The sequence below is a fragment of the Podarcis melisellensis genome (assembly GCF_964234715.1).
Source record: "Podarcis melisellensis genome assembly, chromosome: 7".
In the NCBI taxonomy this organism is placed as follows: domain Eukaryota; kingdom Metazoa; phylum Chordata; class Lepidosauria; order Squamata; family Lacertidae; genus Podarcis; species Podarcis melisellensis.
Genome location: NC_138539.1, coordinates 65,898,879 through 65,919,920, shown reverse-complemented (window position 1 = coordinate 65,919,920; position 21,042 = coordinate 65,898,879). Strand labels below are relative to the sequence as shown.

Genomic DNA, 21,042 nt, shown 5'->3' with positions numbered 1-21,042 from the left:
GAACTGAAAACTCTAAGATGCAAGTGTAAGAAATTATGTAAAAATCCAGTCAGTATTGCCTTTGCTTTCCTGCCTTTTCCCCCATCCCATACCCAGACTTAGGGATGATCCGTTTGCATGTTTATTCGCAGGGTGGGTGTGTATTTTGAAATGCTGGACTGCCTGCCAACTTCCTAATCCCAGAGCTTGTGGTTTAAACTAGACTGTAGTCTTCCTAATGCTGCAAATGAACTCTCAATTCAGTCAGCAAAGAGATGCCAGACGTGTGGTTTCAATATAGGTTAAAAGAAGTTTAAGTTCTAGTTTTGAAAGCCAAATGCACGTCAACAAACTCAGGGAGAGATTCCTGCTTGCTGGGTGACCTTAGGGCACTCGTTCTCTTTCATTTCTAATCTACCTTGTAAGGTAGAGATAATAAAAAATGGGATAACCCCACCATGTAGGTCACATAGAGAACCTCAGAAAAAGGATGAGACATTATATTTTATTTCATCCTCACTGCAACCCTGTGAGGTGGGTTAGGCTAAGAGATAGTGACGGGCCCAACGACTCATAATAATAATAATAATAATAATAATAATTTACTATTTCTACCCTGCCCATCTGGCTGGGTTTGCCCAGCCACTCTGGGCGGCTTCCAACAAAAGATTAAAAATACAATAAAATTAAAATACACCTAGAGAGCTTCATAGCCGACAGGAGATTTGAACCCTCACCTCCCAGAGTTCTAGTCTAACACTTTAACCACTATGTCACACAGACTCTCAGTCGAGATGCTACAAACCTATCAATTTAAGTATTGCTCAACCACATCGTGTAGAAGCCATTCATTTCCAAAGGGACGCCTTCTGACTACTTCCTACTGAGACGGGAGCAATCGGTACCTGCTGAGACTTATTGAAACGGTGTATCTCGTCGATAAAGAGGATCGTTTTCCTCTTGCAGAGCCTCTTTTCATTTTGCGCTTGAGCAATGACCTCTCGGACGTCGTTGGTTTTGGCACTCGTGGCCGACAGGGTCACAAACCGTGTGCCGTTCTTCTTGCTGCTGTTCGCGATGATGTGAGCCAAGGTGGTCTGAAAGGAAGAAAAGCACCAGGGTGTTGATTTTCCTCCGAGAACTCAAAAGACATGGCTAAAAGGCATTGTGAAGAGTGAGAGGGGGAAACAGTGTTGGGATGCGAAGAAGCGAAGGAGTGTTTTGGGATAGAAAACATCTCGTTTTCTTTTTCTGATTGGAAAATCTATTTGGCATTAGTTGAAAAGGACACATTATTCTGACAGGAAGAGAGCGCGAAAATTACCATCCCCTGAAGGGGAATCCAAAGAGCTATTTTAGCCAGTGGGAGAGAAGGTTTCTCTTTGGACAGCAGACTCTCAGGCCATTTATCACCAGCTGGCTTCAGAAAGCCTCTCCATTTTCAAAAACAAATTGCCATGTGGCTTGACAAGGTGCTGTTTCCAAAACACAAGCCCAAATCCTCATTGGCCTCTAGTTCTTTGTATCCCAGGCTTCCAAGGTACAAGAATCAGCTTGATACACCAAGCTTGGGAGCGCTCCCATTTGTTACTTCCATTATTATTACGGATATTGGCAGGCAGATTTGTGCGAGCAGAAAGCTGCATGCCATTCCCACAAGGCAGCCATCTTGGATTTCTGCAGATTGCTTGCCTCCCAGATTTCTGCAGATTTATTGCCTTTTGCAGCCCTCTACATGGCATTAAATGCAGTACTGAAGGATCCCAGACTTTCAGGAACAGCTTTTTTAGGGAGTACTGAAGCAGGAAGGATTTGGGAAACCCAAATTCCACATGTGGAGGCTTTGCCTGAGAGAGATCACAATGCAGCACTATTCAGTGGCTGATTCTTGAGGTTTGGCAGCAGTCATCTGTCTCTGCCTGGCAGCCAATTGCATGTGATTATGGGGGCAGAAAGACAGGTGATGCTGAACACTTTTGTCTCTGGCCTATTGGTATGTAACCCTTCCGAACAGATCACTACCCTAGGAACTGCCTTTGATAGGAAAAAGGTCCTCCTCCCCATGCATTAAAACCAACAATAATAGCCACAAGAAACTGGGGAAAACAGATTGTATTTGATTTGGTCAACAACATATTGACATCTTTTCACCAAAGCCAGATTAAATGTATTCCCATCAGAAGTGTTAAATGGCAGACTGAGAGGTATTCCTTATCAAAATAGGACTTGTGTATGCTCTCAGGATGTCGACCGCATGAAGCATATTTTATTGCATTGTGCGGCAGCAGCAGGAGGCCCCATTAGCTAAAGTGGTACTTCAGGTTAAGAACAGTTTCAGGTTAAGAACTTACTTCCAGAACAAATTAAGTACTTAACCTGAGGTACCACTGTATTGGCAAATAGGCTGGGTCAATCTGAAGCCTACTATTTCAAATATCTTCTGGACGACAAGTCCAATGATATCACAGTGGCTGTGGCAAAATTTCTTTCAGAAGTCATACGAATCAAAGATCAACATAACCATGACTAAACAAATAACACTTCGGTCTCCGTTCCCTGGGGGGGGGGGCTGTCTGTATGAATCTGTATTTTATTCTGAATCCATGTTATGGGTCGTTGGACCGCAATAAAGATTATTATTATTATTAATTTGGTCAAGAAATCAGCAAAGATAGCCCAACTTTACCACTCTGTTCTAAAGACCGTTGAAATAGTGTGTGCAAAGTCATTTGAACACCAGGTGCATCATATGCCTACTTAAAGCATTAATGTTATGTACTGAGTTCAGATTATTTCAATAACCAAGTTAATCCAAAGGTTTGTGTGTTGCATCGGACTATTTTGTTGCTGACTACAGCTTTGGCCCACACAAATGAGCGGCCTTTTTGGCTGTCAGATTGATTTATCTTAAGTAAAGGTAAAGGGACCCCGACTATTAGGTCCAGTCGTGACCGACTCGGGGGTTGCGCCGCTCATCTCGCTTTATTGGCTGAGGGAGCCGGCGTACAGCTTCCAGGTCATGTGGCCAGCATGACTAAGCTGCTTCTGGGGAACCAGAGCAGCACACGGAAACGCCATTTACCCTCCCGCCGGAGCGGTACCTATTTATCTACTTGCACTTTGACGTGCTTTCGAACTGCTAGGTTGGCAGGAGCAGGGACCGAGCAACAGGAGCTCACCCTGCTGCGGGGATTCGAACCGCCAACCTCTTTGCCCTTCTGGCAGGACTCGGCAATTATTTATGAACACTCTTTGGTACTCCTGACAGCAGGCCTTCTCAATTTGTGACCTGCCAAAAGCAAACAAAGCTACCAGTATGGTTTTGTGACCTGCCTTGACAACAGCCACCATTTCTGTGGTCTAAGGCAAGACACACACAAGGCAGGGGCAGCTTTAGTGACCCCCGGAGGGGCAGCATACATGGAGTTTGATGTGTGGGAGGGGTGTGTGTCACAGTCAGGCATGCCTTCGGCATCACGTTTCTATGAAAATATTTTTAGGTACAAATTTGGATGTTTCGGTACATTTGTCTCAAAATTCACCTTGGAAACCCCAGCAGAGCAGAAATAGCTCAGTTTACCTAAGCTATCTTTTATAAACACCTTAGGAGAAGAAAAACGGAAATAAAGGAGGGAAACCCAACTTATAACAAGAGAAGAAAGAATACACGACTGGAATAGAGGAAACTGCCCTATACTAAGGAAGACTATATACTCTATATCTTTAAAGAGCATTCAATGCATGTTCCCACCCCGACCCCCAAAGGAATTTCGGGCACTATGGTTTGTTAAGAGCTGATGGGAACTGTAATGCTGTGGGTGCCCAGAATCTTTGATGGGTGGAAATATGCTTCAAAGGTACCGTGTGTACCTGGCCTTAGGCTCACATAATATAAGTCAGGCATTCCCAACCTGAGGCCCTCCAGATGCTTTGGCCTACAACTCCCATGATCCCTAGCTAACAGGACCAGTGGTCAGGGAAGATGGGAATTGTAGTCCAAAACATCTGGAGGGCCAAAGGTTGGGATGCCTGATATAACATGATCTCAGTAAACCAAACCAGGGTGGGAAATGAGGAAAACAAACTGGGGAAAGCTAGGGATGCAACTATTCAGGACAAATATTATCTGGATATCCTGGAAGTGAGAAAAACATGGCCACCGTGGAGAAAAAGAACCTAGAGTGGACACACCCGCAAACTCACGTTCTCTGTCCATCGGCCAAACATTTCCTCGTCTATTCAAGGAGCCACAGCAAGATAAGCTCGAGTAAGACTATGAGGGGACATTCCTGAACAGAGCAGGAAGGATTAGCAGAGGGACAGGTGTGGCGAACCAACCGTCTGGATAGCAAACGCTTTAGATGTTTTCAGGGAGGCAGCAAGAGAGTCTTTAGGAATGCGAGTAGGAGGCAGCAGGCTTTCACGATTTCAGAGTTTCAGCTCAGCTTAGTTCCTCCTCCCTATCCTGCCGCAATCAGACACAGCTGTCAGGATTCAGTATCCACAGAAAGTCGAAGGATAGAAAGACTATACAGTGGTACCTCGGGTTACATACACTTCAGTTTACAGAAGCTTCAGGTTACAGACTCCGCTAACCCAGAAATAGTGCTTCAGGTTAAGAACTTTGCTTCAGGATGAGAACAGAAATCGTGCTCCGGCAGCAGCAGGAGGCCCCATTAGCTAAAGTGGTGCTTCAGGTTAAGAACAGTTTCAGGTTAAGTACGGACCTCCGGAACAAATTAAGTACTTAACCCGAGGTACCACTGTATAACCTGACCTGATCAATACGGGCTCATCTGGTTAATATAGACTCATATCCCAGTTGAGTCACGGACAAACCGAGTAGCTTTAGCTGTGAAGCTATTCTCTCTCAGACTGAGGGTTGTAGCAACTAAGCGTTGCTCAGAGTAGACCCACTGAACTTAATGGCCTAAGTTAGTCACGTTCATTAATTTCAGTGGGTCTGCTCTGGAATAGGAGCAGCACTGGATTCCACTCTTAGCCCCCAATATGTTAAAGTATTCATCTTCAACCAGGCCTTGGGGGGTGGGTGTTTTTATTTTACTGCTTTGCTTTACTTGTTTTTATCCTGTATTTTATTCTACAAACTGCCCTGAGATCTTATGATGAAAGGTGGTATATAAATCTAATAAATAAACAAAACAAAGAACAAAAAACGGCTGCAAGCTTCCATTAATTCAATTGGTGCACTAATCAAGAAAAAACAGCAATTAATTGGTGTAGCCGAGATGTAAGAGTTCAGCATGATGCAAATCACCCAAAGGCAGCAGACAATCAAAATGAGTTTTAATTCATTAACTAAAGGATTAATATATCTGTTAAACCCATTGTTTTGAAGGGGGGGCATGCTTCCTTCAGTTTTAGAAGTTGCATGTGCATCAGGGATAGTGAACCTGTGGCTCTTTTACCTGTTGCTGAACGATGGCTGAATTCATGCCACACATTTAAAGAACAATGCTACCACTTCAAACACTCATGGCTCCCAAGAATTATGGGACCTGCTACAATTCCCAGGGCTCCCTGTGAATAGAGATTGACCGTTAACCACTCTGAGAATAGGTAATTCTGTGAGTGGGCATGAGATTGCTTTGAAGCATGGGATGAATGTGGCCTGCAACTCCTACCATCCCCAAGCATTGGCCATTGCTAACTGGGACTCATGGGAACTGGAGTCCCAACAACTTCTGGGGGGCCTCATCCCCATCCCTGAATTTAGCAGGCATCATCTTACAAGAGGCATTCCCCTCCTGCATAAGAGTTAAGGGGACTTGCTTCTAAGACAGCGCCTGATATCTCCAAGATACTGACTAGAGCCACAGCTGCTTAGCTTCAGCAAGATGATGGCCTCGTGGACCTTCAAATGCCGCCCTGGGAGGGCTTTCAATGTACTGTATTGCCCCCATTATAAGCCACAAATCCCCCCCCCCAAAAAAATTCCAACCGTGAAAAGTTAAAGTGCAATTCGTGACCTTACAAAAATTGGCTTTTACGGTATCACAGCCGAAACAGACATATGGTAAAACGAAACAAAAAAAAGTTTTACTGCCGATTTGTGAGCTTGAGACTGTTGTGCAATTTATTCTAATGCCATTCATCGCTTTCCCCGTATTTTACAGTGCAGTATTGATTTTTTTATTTGCATTTACGGTGCTACAAACAGGTGTTTAACCTCTCTACTACCCATAGGATTTTCTTCTACGTTTGCCATTTATGGGCGTGAGTGCCTGTGGAATTTTAAGGAAGCAGCTTATATTTGTGTATTGTATTTTTTTTCTTTCCCTGCCTTGAATTTTAAAGGTGCAGCTTATTTGCGGGTGCGGCTTATATTCGGGCTAATACGGCATGTTACAAATAACCAACTTTTTCTCAGAGAAATGGGTGGCCTGCTTTATCAGGGAAGCCACGTTAGACAATTAAGAAAAGGTTTTCAATAGACTCATCTAAGCAATCAGCTCATTCAGGAGTTCCAAAAGATATATGTACGGATAAGGCTTTTCAAATCTGAACTTTTCTTGGCCGGATGTTAATTCTATTCAGATTGCCAGGAAGAGCAAAAAAGCTGTGCATACCGTATTTTTTCGCTCTATAAGGTGCACTAGACCACAAGACGCACCTAGTTTTTGGAGAAAAATATTCTGAATCTCAGAAGCCAGAACAGCAAGAGGGATCGCTGTGCAGTGAAAGCAGCAATCCCTCTTGCTGTTCTGGCTTCTGTGATAGCTGCGCAGCCTGCATTCGCTCCATAAGATGAACACACATTTCCCCTTACTTTTTAGGAGGGAAAAAGTGAGTCTTATAGAGCAAAAAATACGGTACTTTAAAAAACAGCAACAACTGGGCAGCAGCCCCCTCTGCCCCCACTTTCTTCTCCAATAGCTGCTCTGGGCCAAAAGATCCTCTGCAGCTGGTGAGGGCAGGCGGTGACAAGCCTAAATGCTGCCCGAAAAGATATCCCGAAGATCAGAACTACTTCAGCAGGTGTTCCGAATCTGATCCTCTACTGGAGAGCGCTTCAGAGCCAGAGCTTTATGTCCTGGGGACTAACTGTGAGAGCAGGGCACTTCTGTTTGTTCCATCAATGGCAGCACATACACCCCCAACCTCTCTCTCACCCTCTCTCCTGTTTCTTCGTCTCCTTAACCTTTTAGGCAGCCGAAGGTAGAAAGACTGTCGTTGGATATAAGCCAGTACAAGCTCAGTCCAAGTATGTATGCGGAGCCTGTAGTTCTCTGGGTGTTGATAAATTACACTGGTGCTGTGGTCTAAACCACTGAGCCTCTTGGGCTTGCTGATCAGAAGGTCAGTGGTTCGAATCCAGCGATGGAGTGAGCTCCCGTTGCTCTGCCCCAGCTCCTGCCAACCTAGCAGTTCAAAAGCACGCCAGCACAAGTAGATAAATAGGTACTGCTGTGGCAGGGAGGTAAATGGTGTTTCCGTGCGCTCTGGTTTCCATCACGGTGTTCCGTTGTGCCAGAAACGGTTTAGTCATGCTGGCCACATGACCTGAAAAACTGTCTGTGGACAAATGCTGGCTCCCTTGGCCTGAAAGCAAGATGAGCGTTACAATCCCATCGTCACCTTTGACTGGACTTAACCGTCCAGGGGTCCTGACCATAAGAGCTGAATCCTGACCATAACAGCTGGGGCCGATGGTGGTCCAACCACTTTTAGACTTTTCTAGGCTATCCTCTTCCATTTTCAGAAACCGGAGATTACCAAGCTGTTGCTGATTCAGGAAAGCATATGTTTTGAAGGCTATCTGAAAAAGTTCAGTTCCTTTATTTATTGCGGGGAAGAATATTCTGCATTAATCTATCTCCAAGCTGTAGATGATCTTAGTGGATATTTGCTCATATGCATATTGCAATGCATTCAGTAGAGCATATTCTTAAGATATCTGTGTATACAGTTGCAGCCTTAATTACAAACAACAGGTGTTAAGACATAAGAATACTGGTTTCTATTAAAAACAACAACAGGATACATAAATAGAATGTAAATGGAAAGGATTTTTTTTTTTTTTTACAGTATGATATACAACAGCTAAGGGACACGGGTGGCACTGTGGGTTTAACCACAGAGCCTAGGACTTGCTGATCAGAAGGTTGGCGGTTTGAATCCCCGTGACAGGGTGAGCTCCCATTGCTCAGTCCCTGCTCCTGCCAACCTAGCAGTTCGAAAGCACGTCAAAGTGCAAGTAGATAAATAGGTACCACTCCGGCGGGAAGGTAAACGGTGTTTCTGTGCGCTGCTCTGGTTCGCCAGAAGCAGCTTAGTCATGCTGGCCACATGACCTGGAAGCTGTATGCCGGCTCCCTCGGCCAATAAAGCGAGATGGGCGCCGCAAACCCAGAGTCGGTCACGACTGGACCTAACGGTCAGGGGTCCCTTTACTTTATACAACAGCTAACATTCTCACTTCTAACACGGTCCCTCCTAGAAAATAAAGAAGGCTGTTTCTTCTTTTTCCCTTTTCGTCAAACTTACACCCTGCTATGCACAATTTTTTCTGTGGGATCCATTCTTTCCTACCCTTTCCTTTCAAGAGATAAAAGTCAAAATAATCCAAGTCTAAGAGGAGTTATGCATTAAATCTGAACTTCTGTAATGTTTGCAACTACCTTATACGTTGCTAAATTTTCATTAAAAATTATTAACCACCTTTCCTGTAAAGGTTTGAAACTGTGCAAGGAGAAAGCAAACCAAAGCTTACTTCTGAATAATCAATGTGTGATTTAAAATCTGCACATGAATTTACTTAAATCTGATTGTACCCTGATGCCATGATGCTTGCTAACACAATCTCCTGAAACAAAACATAATGATGGCGTATGGTTTATTTGAAAACACAAAACACAGTAGTAAGTCTCCCACACCTCTCTCATACTCCTTGGAATTAGAGGGTTCTCTGGAAGGCCAAGAGCAGAAATTTAATCCTTTATTTTCATATACCGTATTTTTCACCCTATAGGATGCACCGTCCCATAAGGCGCACCTAGTTTTTTTGGGGGGAAATAAAGGGGAAAAAATTATTTCCCCCCCCCAGGCGCGGGGCTGGGGCGGAGGAGGCCCGAGCTTCCCCTGACCCCAGCCCCCAAACAGGCAGCTCTTTGCAAGCCGTGGGAGCCCAGCGCTGGCTCCCGCTGCTTGCTGAGAGGTCCACGAAGCCTGGACGTGCTGAGCTCAGCGCGCGCAGGCTTCTGCATGCAGGCGACTCCGACCCCTCTCGCTCTCCAGGCTTCAGCGAAAGCCTGCATTCGCCCCATAGGACGCACACACATTTCCCCTTCATTTTTGGAGGGGGAAAAGTGCGTCCTATAGGGCGAAAAATACGGTAATATATATCCAATATTAATTTGTCTTAAAACACATGATTGCACTGCGCACTAGATAGCGGGTTCTAAAGACTTACCAAGATCAGCGTCACAATTGCCCTTCTCTATTTAAATGTGTGCATCACCTGGTCCTCAACATTTATTGCTGGTAACTTGACCGCCCACCCAGAAGGCAATCAATGACCCTCCATTGGGTATTCATGGAATCCATATCCCCCTCCCCATGCAATTGCAATGGTGGTGTGGCCAACAGCTGCTTCATGCTGTTAGCTCTCCCTGGCAAAGACCCTCAGGGCTTAGGATGGGGGAACTACATTTATTACAGAAGTCTGCTGCCAGCTGGGAAGAAGGCAGGGGTCTGAACAGCCAAGGAAACCACGCTGCATTTATTTCACAGCCCCATTGCCAACATTCCCAGGAGACCAGCTGTGAAAGGCAGTTCTGCAGGGTGGGGACCACAAACCCAAGGACCACCAAGTCGAATTAAGAGCGCCGGGCATTACACGTGAAACTTTCCATTTCTTCCCAGCTCCGTTTGTGGAACGCTCTCCCCAGGGAGGTTCGGCTGGCGCCTTCATTATACACCTTTAGGTGCCAGGAAAAACGTTTCTCTTTAACCAGGCCTTTGGTTGACTGACATCCAATGCCCTTTTAAAATGTGTTGGGGAGAGGGGGTTATTGGGCTTATTTTTTATTTTTATTGTGTTATTTAATGTTTATATGTTATAATTTTATCATGTGAACTGCCCTGAGACCTGTGGATATAGGGCAGTATACAAATTTAATAAATTATAAATATGTAAGGAGGAGGTCCTCATCAAGGCCAGTGGCAATGAAGAAAATTAGAAGAGCTGTTGTGACAATATATACTTCCATTTCCTAACTTCTCAAGGAGAATCAGATATTTACCATGTTCCTACCCCACCATTTCCCCAAGGAGCTCAAGGCTAATTCTTTCCCCTGACCCTCCATTTTATCCTCACAATAATCCTGTGAGACATGCTAGGATGAGATTGTGACTTAGCCAAGGTCACACGGCAAGCTTTGTGTCTGAATGTGATTTGAAGCTGGGTGCTAATCTAACACCCTAAACCACACTATACCACACTGACCCACGTTATCACAGTAAATTGTGGGTTGTTTTCTTTTTTGGGGGGGAAGAAATGTAGTTGGGTTTTTTTTGATGTAGAACTCATACTCTCAACAGAAAATGGTGTATACAGGTCAAGTATGCAAAATGAGATTTAACATATACAGTGGTCCCTCAGGTTACATACGTTACATAGTACCTCGGGTTAAGAACTTTGCTTCAGGATGAGAACAGAAATCGTGCTCTGGCGGTGCGGCAGCAGGAGGCCCCATTAGCTAAAGTGGTGCTTCAGGTTAAGAACAGTTTCAGGTTAAGAACAGACCTCCGGAACGAATTAAGTACTTAACCCGAGGTACCACTGTACACAGCAAAAGGGAGCTACCTACAGAAATTCAGGGCATCTTTGTGTTTGGCCACATCACCTACTAAAGACTGCATGCAGTGATGGGCCCACCATTTGGAAATTTGGAAACTGTGGAAATTAGCCCTGAAGGGTGCAAAAAGAAATCCCTGATTTGGCAGAGATTTTACCAGGGAAATTCCTGCTTCCTAACAAACAGCCGAGATAGCTTTGCTGTTTAATGGAGTAATCCATTAAACGGTAACCAACCCCTTTCAGGTCAGTCAGATTCGATTACCCTCAAGTTTTCTTGCCTCAATAAACAAGGTAGAGATAACAGGTGCAGGGCGGAGTTTCATAATTTATTGACAATTTCACACAACATCCGTCCTAGTCTTGTTAATGCAGGGACTGAGCCGCTCAAGTCTAAATCTACTTCCACCCAAAAAAAGTCTTGTTGCGACAACGAATCTCAGCCACATGTAAAACCCCTTAAGCAACTGGTATGGGTGAACAGAGACATAGACAAGAGACAGCCAAGCCCCCATTTCCCCAAATGGCCTTGCTGCCAAGCCCTTTTGACAAAAATGATGCTTGGCCACAACTATCTTTATCTTCTGGGACTGGCAACTACAGATCACACCTCTCTGTAAGGGAAAGGAGGGCTAGCATGTTGTTGTTGCTGTTTAGTCATTTAGTTGTGTCCAACTTTTCGTGACCCCATGGACCAGAGCATGCCAGGCACTCCTGTCTTCCACCGCCTCCCACAGTTTGGTCAAACTCATGCTTTGAGGACACTGTCCAACCATCTCGTCCTCTGTCGTCCCCTTCTCCTTGTGCCCTCAATCTTTCCCAACATCAGGGTCTTTCCAGGGAGTCTTCTCTTCTCATGAGGTGGCCAAAGTATTGGAGTCTCAGCTTCAGGATCTGTCCTTCCAGTGAGCACTCAGGGCTGATTTCCTTCAGAATGGATCGGTTTGATCTTCTTGCAGTCCATGGGACTCTCAAGAGTCTCCTCCAGCACCATAATTCAAAAGCATCAATTCTTCGGCAATCAGCCTTCTTTATGGTCCAGCTCTCACTTCCATACATCACGACTGGGAAAACCATAGCTTTAACTATACGTGCCTTTGTTGGCAAGGTGATGTCTCTGCTTTTTAAGATGCTGTCTAGGTTTGTCATTGCTTTTCTCCCAAGAAAGGGTTGGCATAGAGGTTTGCAATTGCTACTCCTGATGGCTGGCTTTTATGCTTTTCATTTGCATTGTCCTATTCAAGGGTCATGTACCACTTTCAGCACTCGTCACCTAAACATACAACCGAGGATTAATACAAAACTTGAACCCCCATTCTCCAAAGAGAGGTGGCATTTGTTCCTCAGTGACAAAATGCTTCTCACTTGTTGAAACAAACACCCTTCAAGTGGCCATAGGTTCACAAAAACCATTGGTTTCTTTTGGCCGGCTGAAAGCTTATTGTCCCTTCTCAGTGACTATTCCAAGACTTTCGAACTCCCTTCCTAGAGAAATTAGACTGGCTGCCTGGCAGGTAAATATCTATTTGCTCCAACAGGCTTTTGGGAACTGACTGATTTTACTGAAAGGGCTGGTGCCGTGCTGTTTTTGTTGCGATTATCTGTATGTTTTTAATAGATTACAGATAGATTTAACTCTATCAATGTTTAATTGGTTCCTCCCCCCTATGTTTTTAACTGTTCTTGTTTTTATCTGTGAGCCACCTTGAGTCCTTGTCAGGGAAAAAGTGAGAATAACTAAACTAAGAATAAGAATGTCCCCGGTATAAAAGGAAACTTCTTGGCAGAATTAGACTGAATTGTATAATTCATTGTATAAATATAAGTTTGTAGGGAAGTTAACAGAAACTATATATGAAATATGTAACTGTGCGTTATAAGATAGTCAACAGATAAAGTACAGCGAGACTAATTGGAAGTCATTTTTAATTTCATGTTTTATAAGTTTTACAATCATTCACATCATTGGGACTACAAATGATGTCAGTTATAAGAATTGTGTTGTTTCATATATTGCTATTGTCTGTTTGTCAATTTATAGTTTGTTTATTGGATTGTATGTCTGTCTGTTGGTTTGTTTGCTTTCCTGGCATAAAAGTATCTATTTTATAACAATAAAAATACATCACACAAAAAAAGTATAAGAATGTCCCCAAAATACTTCTTTATGTTTGGAGTGGGTTTGAACTCTGACCTGCCACCGAAGTGTGACAGGAAATCACATGTCCATGCATTTTAATGCAGGCATGCCTTTAGGGTGTTATTCAGTCCTATTTTTTAAACAATAGTATTCCTGGAAATTGTACACAGGGAATCATTTGATTAGCATTGTTTTCAGACTTTCCTTTCTGAATTGTAACGTGGTCATCTTACGTAACCTTTGTAAGAGTTGCTAAGAAATAAGCACCTTTTCCCCACCCATGCTATCAAGACAAGATGGATCATAACCAATTATACTGTTTTGGTATTCTAGAGTTCATCCCTACTGTGAATTTTCCCACAATCTGTGAAAATCATCAGTGACTATAGTCAGTTAATATACACTGGCAAGCTGTGTCTCTAAAGAAGCAAAGTATCTCCTTTATGGTCGCACAGATAAGAAGACGTAAATAGGCTGACTTTCCACTGTTATACAGTGGTAGCTCAGTTTATGAACTTAATTTGTTCCGGAGGTCCATTCTTAAGCCAAAGCCATTCTTAAACCCAGGCGCCCTTTCGCTAATGAGGCCTCCCGCCGCCGGTGCTCTTTCACTGTTCGGCTTCCGTTCACAGACTGAGGTAAAGTTCACTAACCGGAACACTACTTCTGGTTTTGTGGAGTTCTTATATCAAATAGTTCATAAACAGGGCCATAGCTGTCAACGTTTCCCGTTTTTAAAGGGAAATTCCCTTATTCCGAATAGGATTCCTCACAAGAAAAGGGAAAAGTTGACAGCCATGAACAGGGCTGTTCTTAAACCGAGGCACCACTGTATTGCAAAAGGCAAAGATGATCATAATTGATGGAGACAGGAGCCTCACTTTGTTTATACTGACAGCCCTGTATGCCTGGCACCAGCAATTGTAGTGGAAACCAATTCAATTTAATACAAGGAATGCCAATAAGACTCGTGTGTCTATGGTAGAAAGCCACAACCTGGGAAAGAAGAAAAAGAGGCTGATCAACAGCACAGAGAAGAAACGATTCAGAAATCAATCAAGCTGTCAGAGAAGTGAACACTTCAATATGTTCCAAACTAAAATACCCCATTTGTACCCCTGACCTAAACTACAAATACTTTTGCCGTGTCATGATGAAGTTTGAACTAAAAGCTAAAAGACAAAAATAAGCCCTGTGAAACTTAATACAGATTGCCAAGGCAGCATGTTGCTTTGAAGTTAACACATTCCCATCGTCTATTAACTCCATTAACGTAGTATAAGATTGCACATGGAAGACCGAGAACAGCTGGTTTGCAGCCTTCAGAGTCAATTTATTAAGTAATAACATGTCAGACATCCCCTTACATAACCCTTTTGCACGGGTGTTAAAACATAACCAAAAAAAGTACAAAAACAAGGCTATACCAAACCTTTGGTTTGGCCAGTTCTGAGGTTCAATTGCAACAGCAAAGCTATTCTGTGCTTGGGTTACAGCCGTGGATGTTTCCCTGCTGTATCCCTAGACTAAAATTGGGTGCTTCATGGCAGACACGCAAAAATCTGAATCTTGCACATTAGAGGGTCATAAATCATAGCACAGCTTACTCAGGTTGCAAGCTTGTGTTTAAGCAGCTGGACCAGCCGAGACGAAACAGGGAAAACTTTTTAAAAGTTAATTTGTAGCCCGATAGAACAAATTGATGCTCCTGGTTCATGCTATTTGTCTGTGGGCATACGCAGGATGCCTAGGGACGCGGGTGGCTCTGTGGGTTAAACCACAGAGCCTAGGACTTGCCGATCGGAAGGCTGGCGGTTCGAATCCCCGCGACGGGGTGAGCTCCCGTTGCTCGGTCCCTGCTCCTGCCAATCTAGCAGTTTGAAAGCACGTCAAAGTGCAAGTAGATAAATAGGTACCACTCCGGGAGGATGGTAAACGGCATTTCCGTGCATTGCTCTGGTTCGCCAGAAGCGGCTTAGTCATGCTGGCCACATGACCTGGAAGCTGTACGCCGGCTCCCCCGGCCAATAAAGCAAGATGAGCGCCACAACCCCAGAGTCGGTCACGACTGGACCTAATGGTCAGGGGTCCCTTTACCTTTACCTTATACGCAGGATGCTAGTATTAAAGGTTCGGGGATAATTTATCACCACTTCCAATAGCCACAGATTTGATGGTCACTTCAAGAGTATTGTTCCCTTTCGACCTGCACGGCTGACACTTAGCCTGAGCTTTTTAGTCTCTTCCTGGAGCAACTTGGAGAATCTTGGAAGACACATGTCTCATGTGCTGTAGCATCAAGGTGTACAGTGGTACCTTGGTTTAAGAACAGCTTAGTTTATGAACAACTTGGATTAAGAACGCTGCAAACCCAGAAGTAGGTGTTTTGCTTTGTGAACTTTGCCTTGGAAGCAGAACATCTTCCGCTTCCTGTTGAGTGTGTTCCATTTGTAAATTGAGCCCCCCGTTGCTATGGGAAAGCATGCCTTGGTTTGAGAACGCTTTGGTTTAAGAACGGACTTCCGGAACGGATTAAGTTCGTAAAACGAGGTACCACTGTATATAACTTTTCCTCACTTAAATGCTTTATTCCTGATTTGTTCCGTTATAGGGTTGCCATATTTCAAGAAGTACAAATCCAGACATAGTTGCTCCAAAACGTTGCTGAGCTTTTTTCTTTTTCTTTTTTGACAATCGTCCAAATTTGTGATCGACAACAGCGGACAGCGGGGTGGCGAGAGGGCTTCCAAAATTACCATCTAGGAGGCAACAAGGAAGCGGCCGCTGAACAGAGAACGGACGAAATCCCAGACATTTACTATTAAATTAAAATTTTCCCCAGGGTGCCAATTTAGCCCACGCCCCGAGATTACCGGAATTTTCCAGTATATATGGCAACCCTGTCTGTTATCGTTGAGAGCAAACTACGAAAGCTTTTCCTGTGCTTGGTACCATTGAAATAACAGATGAATTCAGGCAGAGTCAGGGGCGGGAATCAAAGGAGCGGGTACAAGTGAGTATAGGATGGAGAAAAGGAAACCAAATTTCTAACCTACATTTATGTAAGTTGCTGCCCACCGCGCCCCCACAGAGCAGAGGTAACAACACAGAGCAGAGGTAACAACATGCCAAAAAAACAGTAGCATTATGACGTATTAAACCACACTCATCATTTAACCCACAATCTCACAAGGTTTCTGTGGAAAAGGGCCCGTCTTGATCAAGTTTTGATGGGCTTTGAAACAGAAAGCAAAGCTGAGGAGCTGGAAAAGAATATTGTGGGAACGGGGGTGGGGGGGTGGGGGGAGGTATCAAGCAACTTAGAGTGCAACCTATCAGAAAAATGTTGGATTTTTTTATTTTTCGGTATGCCATCCTGTTTTTCTTTGACTGCAGGGTGCATACACGTCTACCTTTGCCCATTTGCTCACAAGTCTAATTGCTGCCCTACAAACTTCAGTTATAAACCTTTTTTTCCAAAAAGAAAAAGAGGGGGAAATGTTTCAGTTCAGAGAAGACTGAGAAAGAATAATTCAAACATTTATTTTATTTCAATATTTCCAGGATGCTTCTCAGAATTACTCAAATTGCTGGAGCAGGGTGGGGAAATTGGATGCAACTTTAGGACTTGGCAAATATGGCAAAGAGATGGCAGACTTTCTCAGTGAAGAGATGCTACTTTTAAACTCATGAGTACACGCTGTATCTCTTTGGTTTTAGGTTCACCAGTTACACAAGAAGGGGGAATGGTATGTGCTGCAGAAGGGGAATGGTATGTGCTTCCTTTTGTTTCAGGGCTGGAAGGCAGTCACAGCAGTGCTGAATCCTAGATTTCACGTTTTTTTTTAAGGGATAGTCCTCAATTCTGCCCTTGAAAAGACCACAAAAATGTGAAACAGAGATGAGCTACTCTCAATGTTATCGCTCCCTCAGTATGCCACAGGTCCTTTTTTTTGCGATGAGATTTATTACAGTGGTACCTCGGTTTACATATGCTTCAGATTACATACGCTTCAGGTTAAAGACTCCGCTAACCCAGAAATAGTACCTTGGGTTAAGAACTTTGCTTCAGGATGAGAACAGAAATCGTGCGCTGGCGGTGCGGCGGCAGCAGGAGGCCCCATTAGCTAAAGTTGTGCTTCAGGTTAAGAACAGTTTCAGGTTAAGTACGGACCTCCGGAACGAATTAAGTACTTAACCTGAGGTACCACTGTATTAATATGCAGGTTGGGAGTGTGTGTGTGAACCACGTACTCCTTGGAGGAAAAGGTGGGCTATAAATGGAAGGGGAAAAAAAGCTCTACTCCTTAAGGAAGCTGGAGGGGCAAGCCTGATGGAGATGTCAGTCGCCAACCTGGCAACCAGAGATCTCCCTGGGGTCGCAATTGGACCCACGCCAGTCGCAAAAACGCACCTGGCGCCTGGCTAATTTCGAACACTGGACTGTGCCCTGTGGAGTGTGTCAGAGAGGAGGGGGATAGAAAGTAAGAAGGAGCCCCCCCCCGCTGCACAACACATCTGGCTGTAAAACCTATAAGGCCTTGGATGGTGCAGGACCACCTCTTTCCATATGAATCTACCCAGACCCTGAGATCATCTTCTGAGGCCTTCCTTCATGTGCATCCTCCTTGAGAGGTCCGGAGCATGGCTCCCATCTGTGGAATGCAGGGATGGTCACCTGGTGCCTTCATTATACACCTTTAGGCAGGCAAAATGTTCTTTTTTAAGCAAGCCGTTGGTTGATCTGTTTTACATCCTATGCCCTTTTAAAATGTGTGGGGTTTTTTGTTGTTGTTGTAGGGTGGCTACTGGTTTGTTGTTGTTTATTTTTATTATGTATTTTGTGGTTTTATATCTCGATTTTACTCTGTGAACCGCCCTGAGACCCCCCGGGGGGAATAGGGCGGTAGATAAATTAAATAAATAAATAAATAAGCTGGTGGTTCGATCCCCACCCAGGAAGGGTTGGATCCCTGCACTGCAGAGAGCTGGACTAGATGACTAGACGACCCCTGGGGCAGTGGCGTAGCGTGGGGGGTGCAGAGGGGGCCGGCCGCACTGGGCGCAACATGTGGGGGTTAGGGTTAGGGGGCGCAAATTACTTGCCTTGCCCCGGGTGCTGACAACCCACGCTACGCCACTGCCCTGGGGATCCCTTGCAACTACTCACCTTGCCACAACCCGGCGGCCCCCAGAGGATGAACGAGGGGATTTCGTGCACTTCCAGAAGGGAGCGCAGGAGCGTCCGTTCGCCCAGCGCCTGATCCTGCCCCACGTAGTCTTCCAGGAGGCTGGGCCGCAGCTTGTCCGCCAGGGGCTTCCCTTCCAGCTTTCGGGCCAGGCTTTCCCAGCCCAGCTCGCAGCCACGCGCACCTGAGCCCCGATGATCCTCCCCGTCCGGCTGTTTCTCTCCCGTTTGCGCCCGGGATGGAGATGGAGACGGGGCGGCAGCAGCAGCAGCAGAGGCGCCCCGAGGTGCCCCGGAGCTCCTGGCCTTGTGGAAAAGGGAGAACAGCGGGGCTGAATCGGGTCTACCCATCCCCGCGCGCTCTTCCCCGCTGCTCCTCTCCGGGGAGTTGGAGAGGCGCATTTTCTTCCGGCAAGACGCGCCCATCCCCGCGTCCTTTGGGCTGCTGCTGCTGCTGCCGTCGATGCCGCTTCGCTCCGCATCCTCTGGGACTTCGCTGCCTCCCGCTTCGCTCTGCTGCTGCAAACATCTGTCCAGATGTGAGTTGATGGAGCTGGCGGGGAGCTCCCGCAGGCAAACGGGGCAGCTCACGAAAAGCCCTTCCTCCACGTCCGCTCCTTCCATTTCCAGGGCCAAGGAAAGAGAGGGGAATCCCACGGAATTGAGGCTGGCTCTTTGGCTTCTCCCCCTTGCCTCTTGGAAAGGCACCTACTTTAGGGATCCTCTCCAAGGAGACAGAGATCCAAAACAGTCAAAACGAAACCAGAAGTTGAGCTATAGGAACTTGCCCGGGCAGGAAGAGGAGAAATGTCAACACCTCCTTTCCCGACAAGCCCAGCGGGCTGTCGGGAATCGTAGTTCTTTAAGCGGGAGGAGCGTAAAGGTCCTGCCATAGCTGTCAACTTTCCCCTTTTTTTAAAGGGGAATTCCCTTATTCCGAATAGGATTCCTCGCAAGAAAAGGGAAAAGTTGACAGCTATGGGTCCTGCCGGGCTCGACTGAAGTTGGATCAGAGCTTGAGAGGCGGACGGAAAATGCCATAATCGCTAACATTTGTTGTGCATAATGTGCACAGCCTTTTATACAAATTCGACATACCTTTTACACATTACTCGCCTCAGTACAGGGGCACTCAGTGGGCAGGTTTTTCAGTCCTGTCCCATGGATACCTGCTTCCAAGAAGGTTGCCTCAAGAAGATAGAACTGCACGCTTAAACCCCCCTCATGTTCAGGGATTTCGCAGTTGTGAAAGCTTTTGTACACTAAGAATCATCCTCTTGATTATTAGGGATCAGGTCCTAAGGAATCTCCGTTGTCAAAGGCTATAAATTAAAGTTCAGTTGTGCATGCTTTTGAAACACTGTTTTGTGGCAATCGATTGAAGATTTGCTCAATAGACACATGCAGGTCTGGCTGCTATGTTGTTCTGAATACATGGCTTTGCTGGATGCTAAGTTTGCCGCCATATAAACACTTTCTGTTTGTTTCCTTTTATTGCAGGCAACAGACAGGAGATATCGGGAGCCACTCCTATTCGGTACTTTACGGAACCATGATGGAGAAGCATGTAGTAGCTTACCATTCGAAATTCTATAAGATCAACCGGATGGATGAAATGAACACGCGGTATTACAACAGCCGGGAGGACACCATGGCGTTCTTCCAAAAATTGGAGGCAGTCAAAAGCAAAGAAGAGGTATGTGAAGATTACAAATGTGTACACACACACACACACACACACACAGAATCATCCATTCACACACAGAATGAAGTAAACACTTGTGTGCGTATAAAATGTTATATACTATTGGTCTGCTTTCTGTGGCATCAGATGGTTGTTGAACAGAGAAGCATGTTCGTAAACATATTCTCTTCTTGGAAATATAAAATTATTCCAAGCAGGTCCTGGCCAATACATTTTGGTGCCTGAGGCCAACCACAAAATAATGCCTCCCTCACCAGCAGGGAAGAAGGGAGTGAGTGAAGATGTACCCCAGGAACATCTTCTGCCAGTGTGGCTCCTGCTGCCTCAGGCGGTCGCCTCATCTTGCCTCGTGGCCAGTCTCGATTCAAAGGCTGATTTGACTAAGTTAGTCAAAAAGTTGGTCCACTTGATGATTCCTAGGGTAGAAGATGTCATATTTCACATGGGTGTAGGATTGGGGTAAGGCTGCGATGGTTTGAAAGTGGTGTATAAACAATTTCAGTAAATGAATACAGTTGAAAACAGTTGGATTAGTTGAGGGAGGCGACAGGACTGAGAGCTTATGGTTTCCATGTTGCCTGTGTGAAAGTTTTCAAAGGATTGAAATAAAAGGTGCTGTGAGGTTTTGAGGTGTCTTACAATGTATGATCACATGATTATGACCGTATGTGATTATGTCTGTTTTTAAACTAGCAGGACTGTTTCAGAGCATGTGGCCTTGTGCTTGAGTTAGAAAGCTGTACACTGGTACCTTGGTTCCCAAATGGCTTAGTTGACGAACCGGCTCCCGAATGTGCAAACCTGGAAGTAAGTGTTCCGGTTTGTGAATGTTTTTTGGTAGCCAAATGTCTTTCGGTTGGTGGCATTGTTTCTGGGGCCAATCAGAAGCCGTGCCTTGGTTTTTGAACGTTTTGGAAGTCGAATGGACTTCCAGAATGGATTGCTTTGGAGAACCAAGGTGCCACTGTAATTCATTTTGGTCTGCTGTAGTGCCACAGAAATGGTTGGGCAAATGTAAGGTTTTAAACATAGAGGCATTGCCCCCATGTTTTAAACGCTGCGAATGACTGGACAAATCCTTGTGCATAAATTTGCTGCAAAAAGATTGTGCAATCTAAGATTACAATTTTTAAGGTTGCTGACAGGAGGTTTGTTTTGTACATGTTCGGTTGTTTCAAAGGGCAAAGGAAGTAATTTTAAAAGATCTTTGC

The 21,042-nt window shown here is 45.0% G+C and overlaps 1 protein-coding gene across 1 annotated transcript in view; it reads right to left on the bottom strand.

The window, feature by feature from the left end:
• WRNIP1 (WRN helicase interacting protein 1) overlaps positions 1-18,945 on the bottom strand; it is a 42,482-nt gene extending 23,537 nt beyond the window's left edge. The window contains exons 1-2 of the mRNA XM_081918235.1: positions 18,109-18,945; positions 885-1,076 (exon numbers count right to left, since the gene is read on the bottom strand). Of these exons, the coding sequence (XP_081774361.1) occupies positions 885-1,076; positions 18,109-18,750 (834 nt within the window). The 5' untranslated portion in view covers positions 18,751-18,945. The remainder of the gene's footprint in view (positions 1-884; positions 1,077-18,108) is intronic.
• Between the last annotated feature and the right edge of the window lie 2,097 nt (positions 18,946-21,042).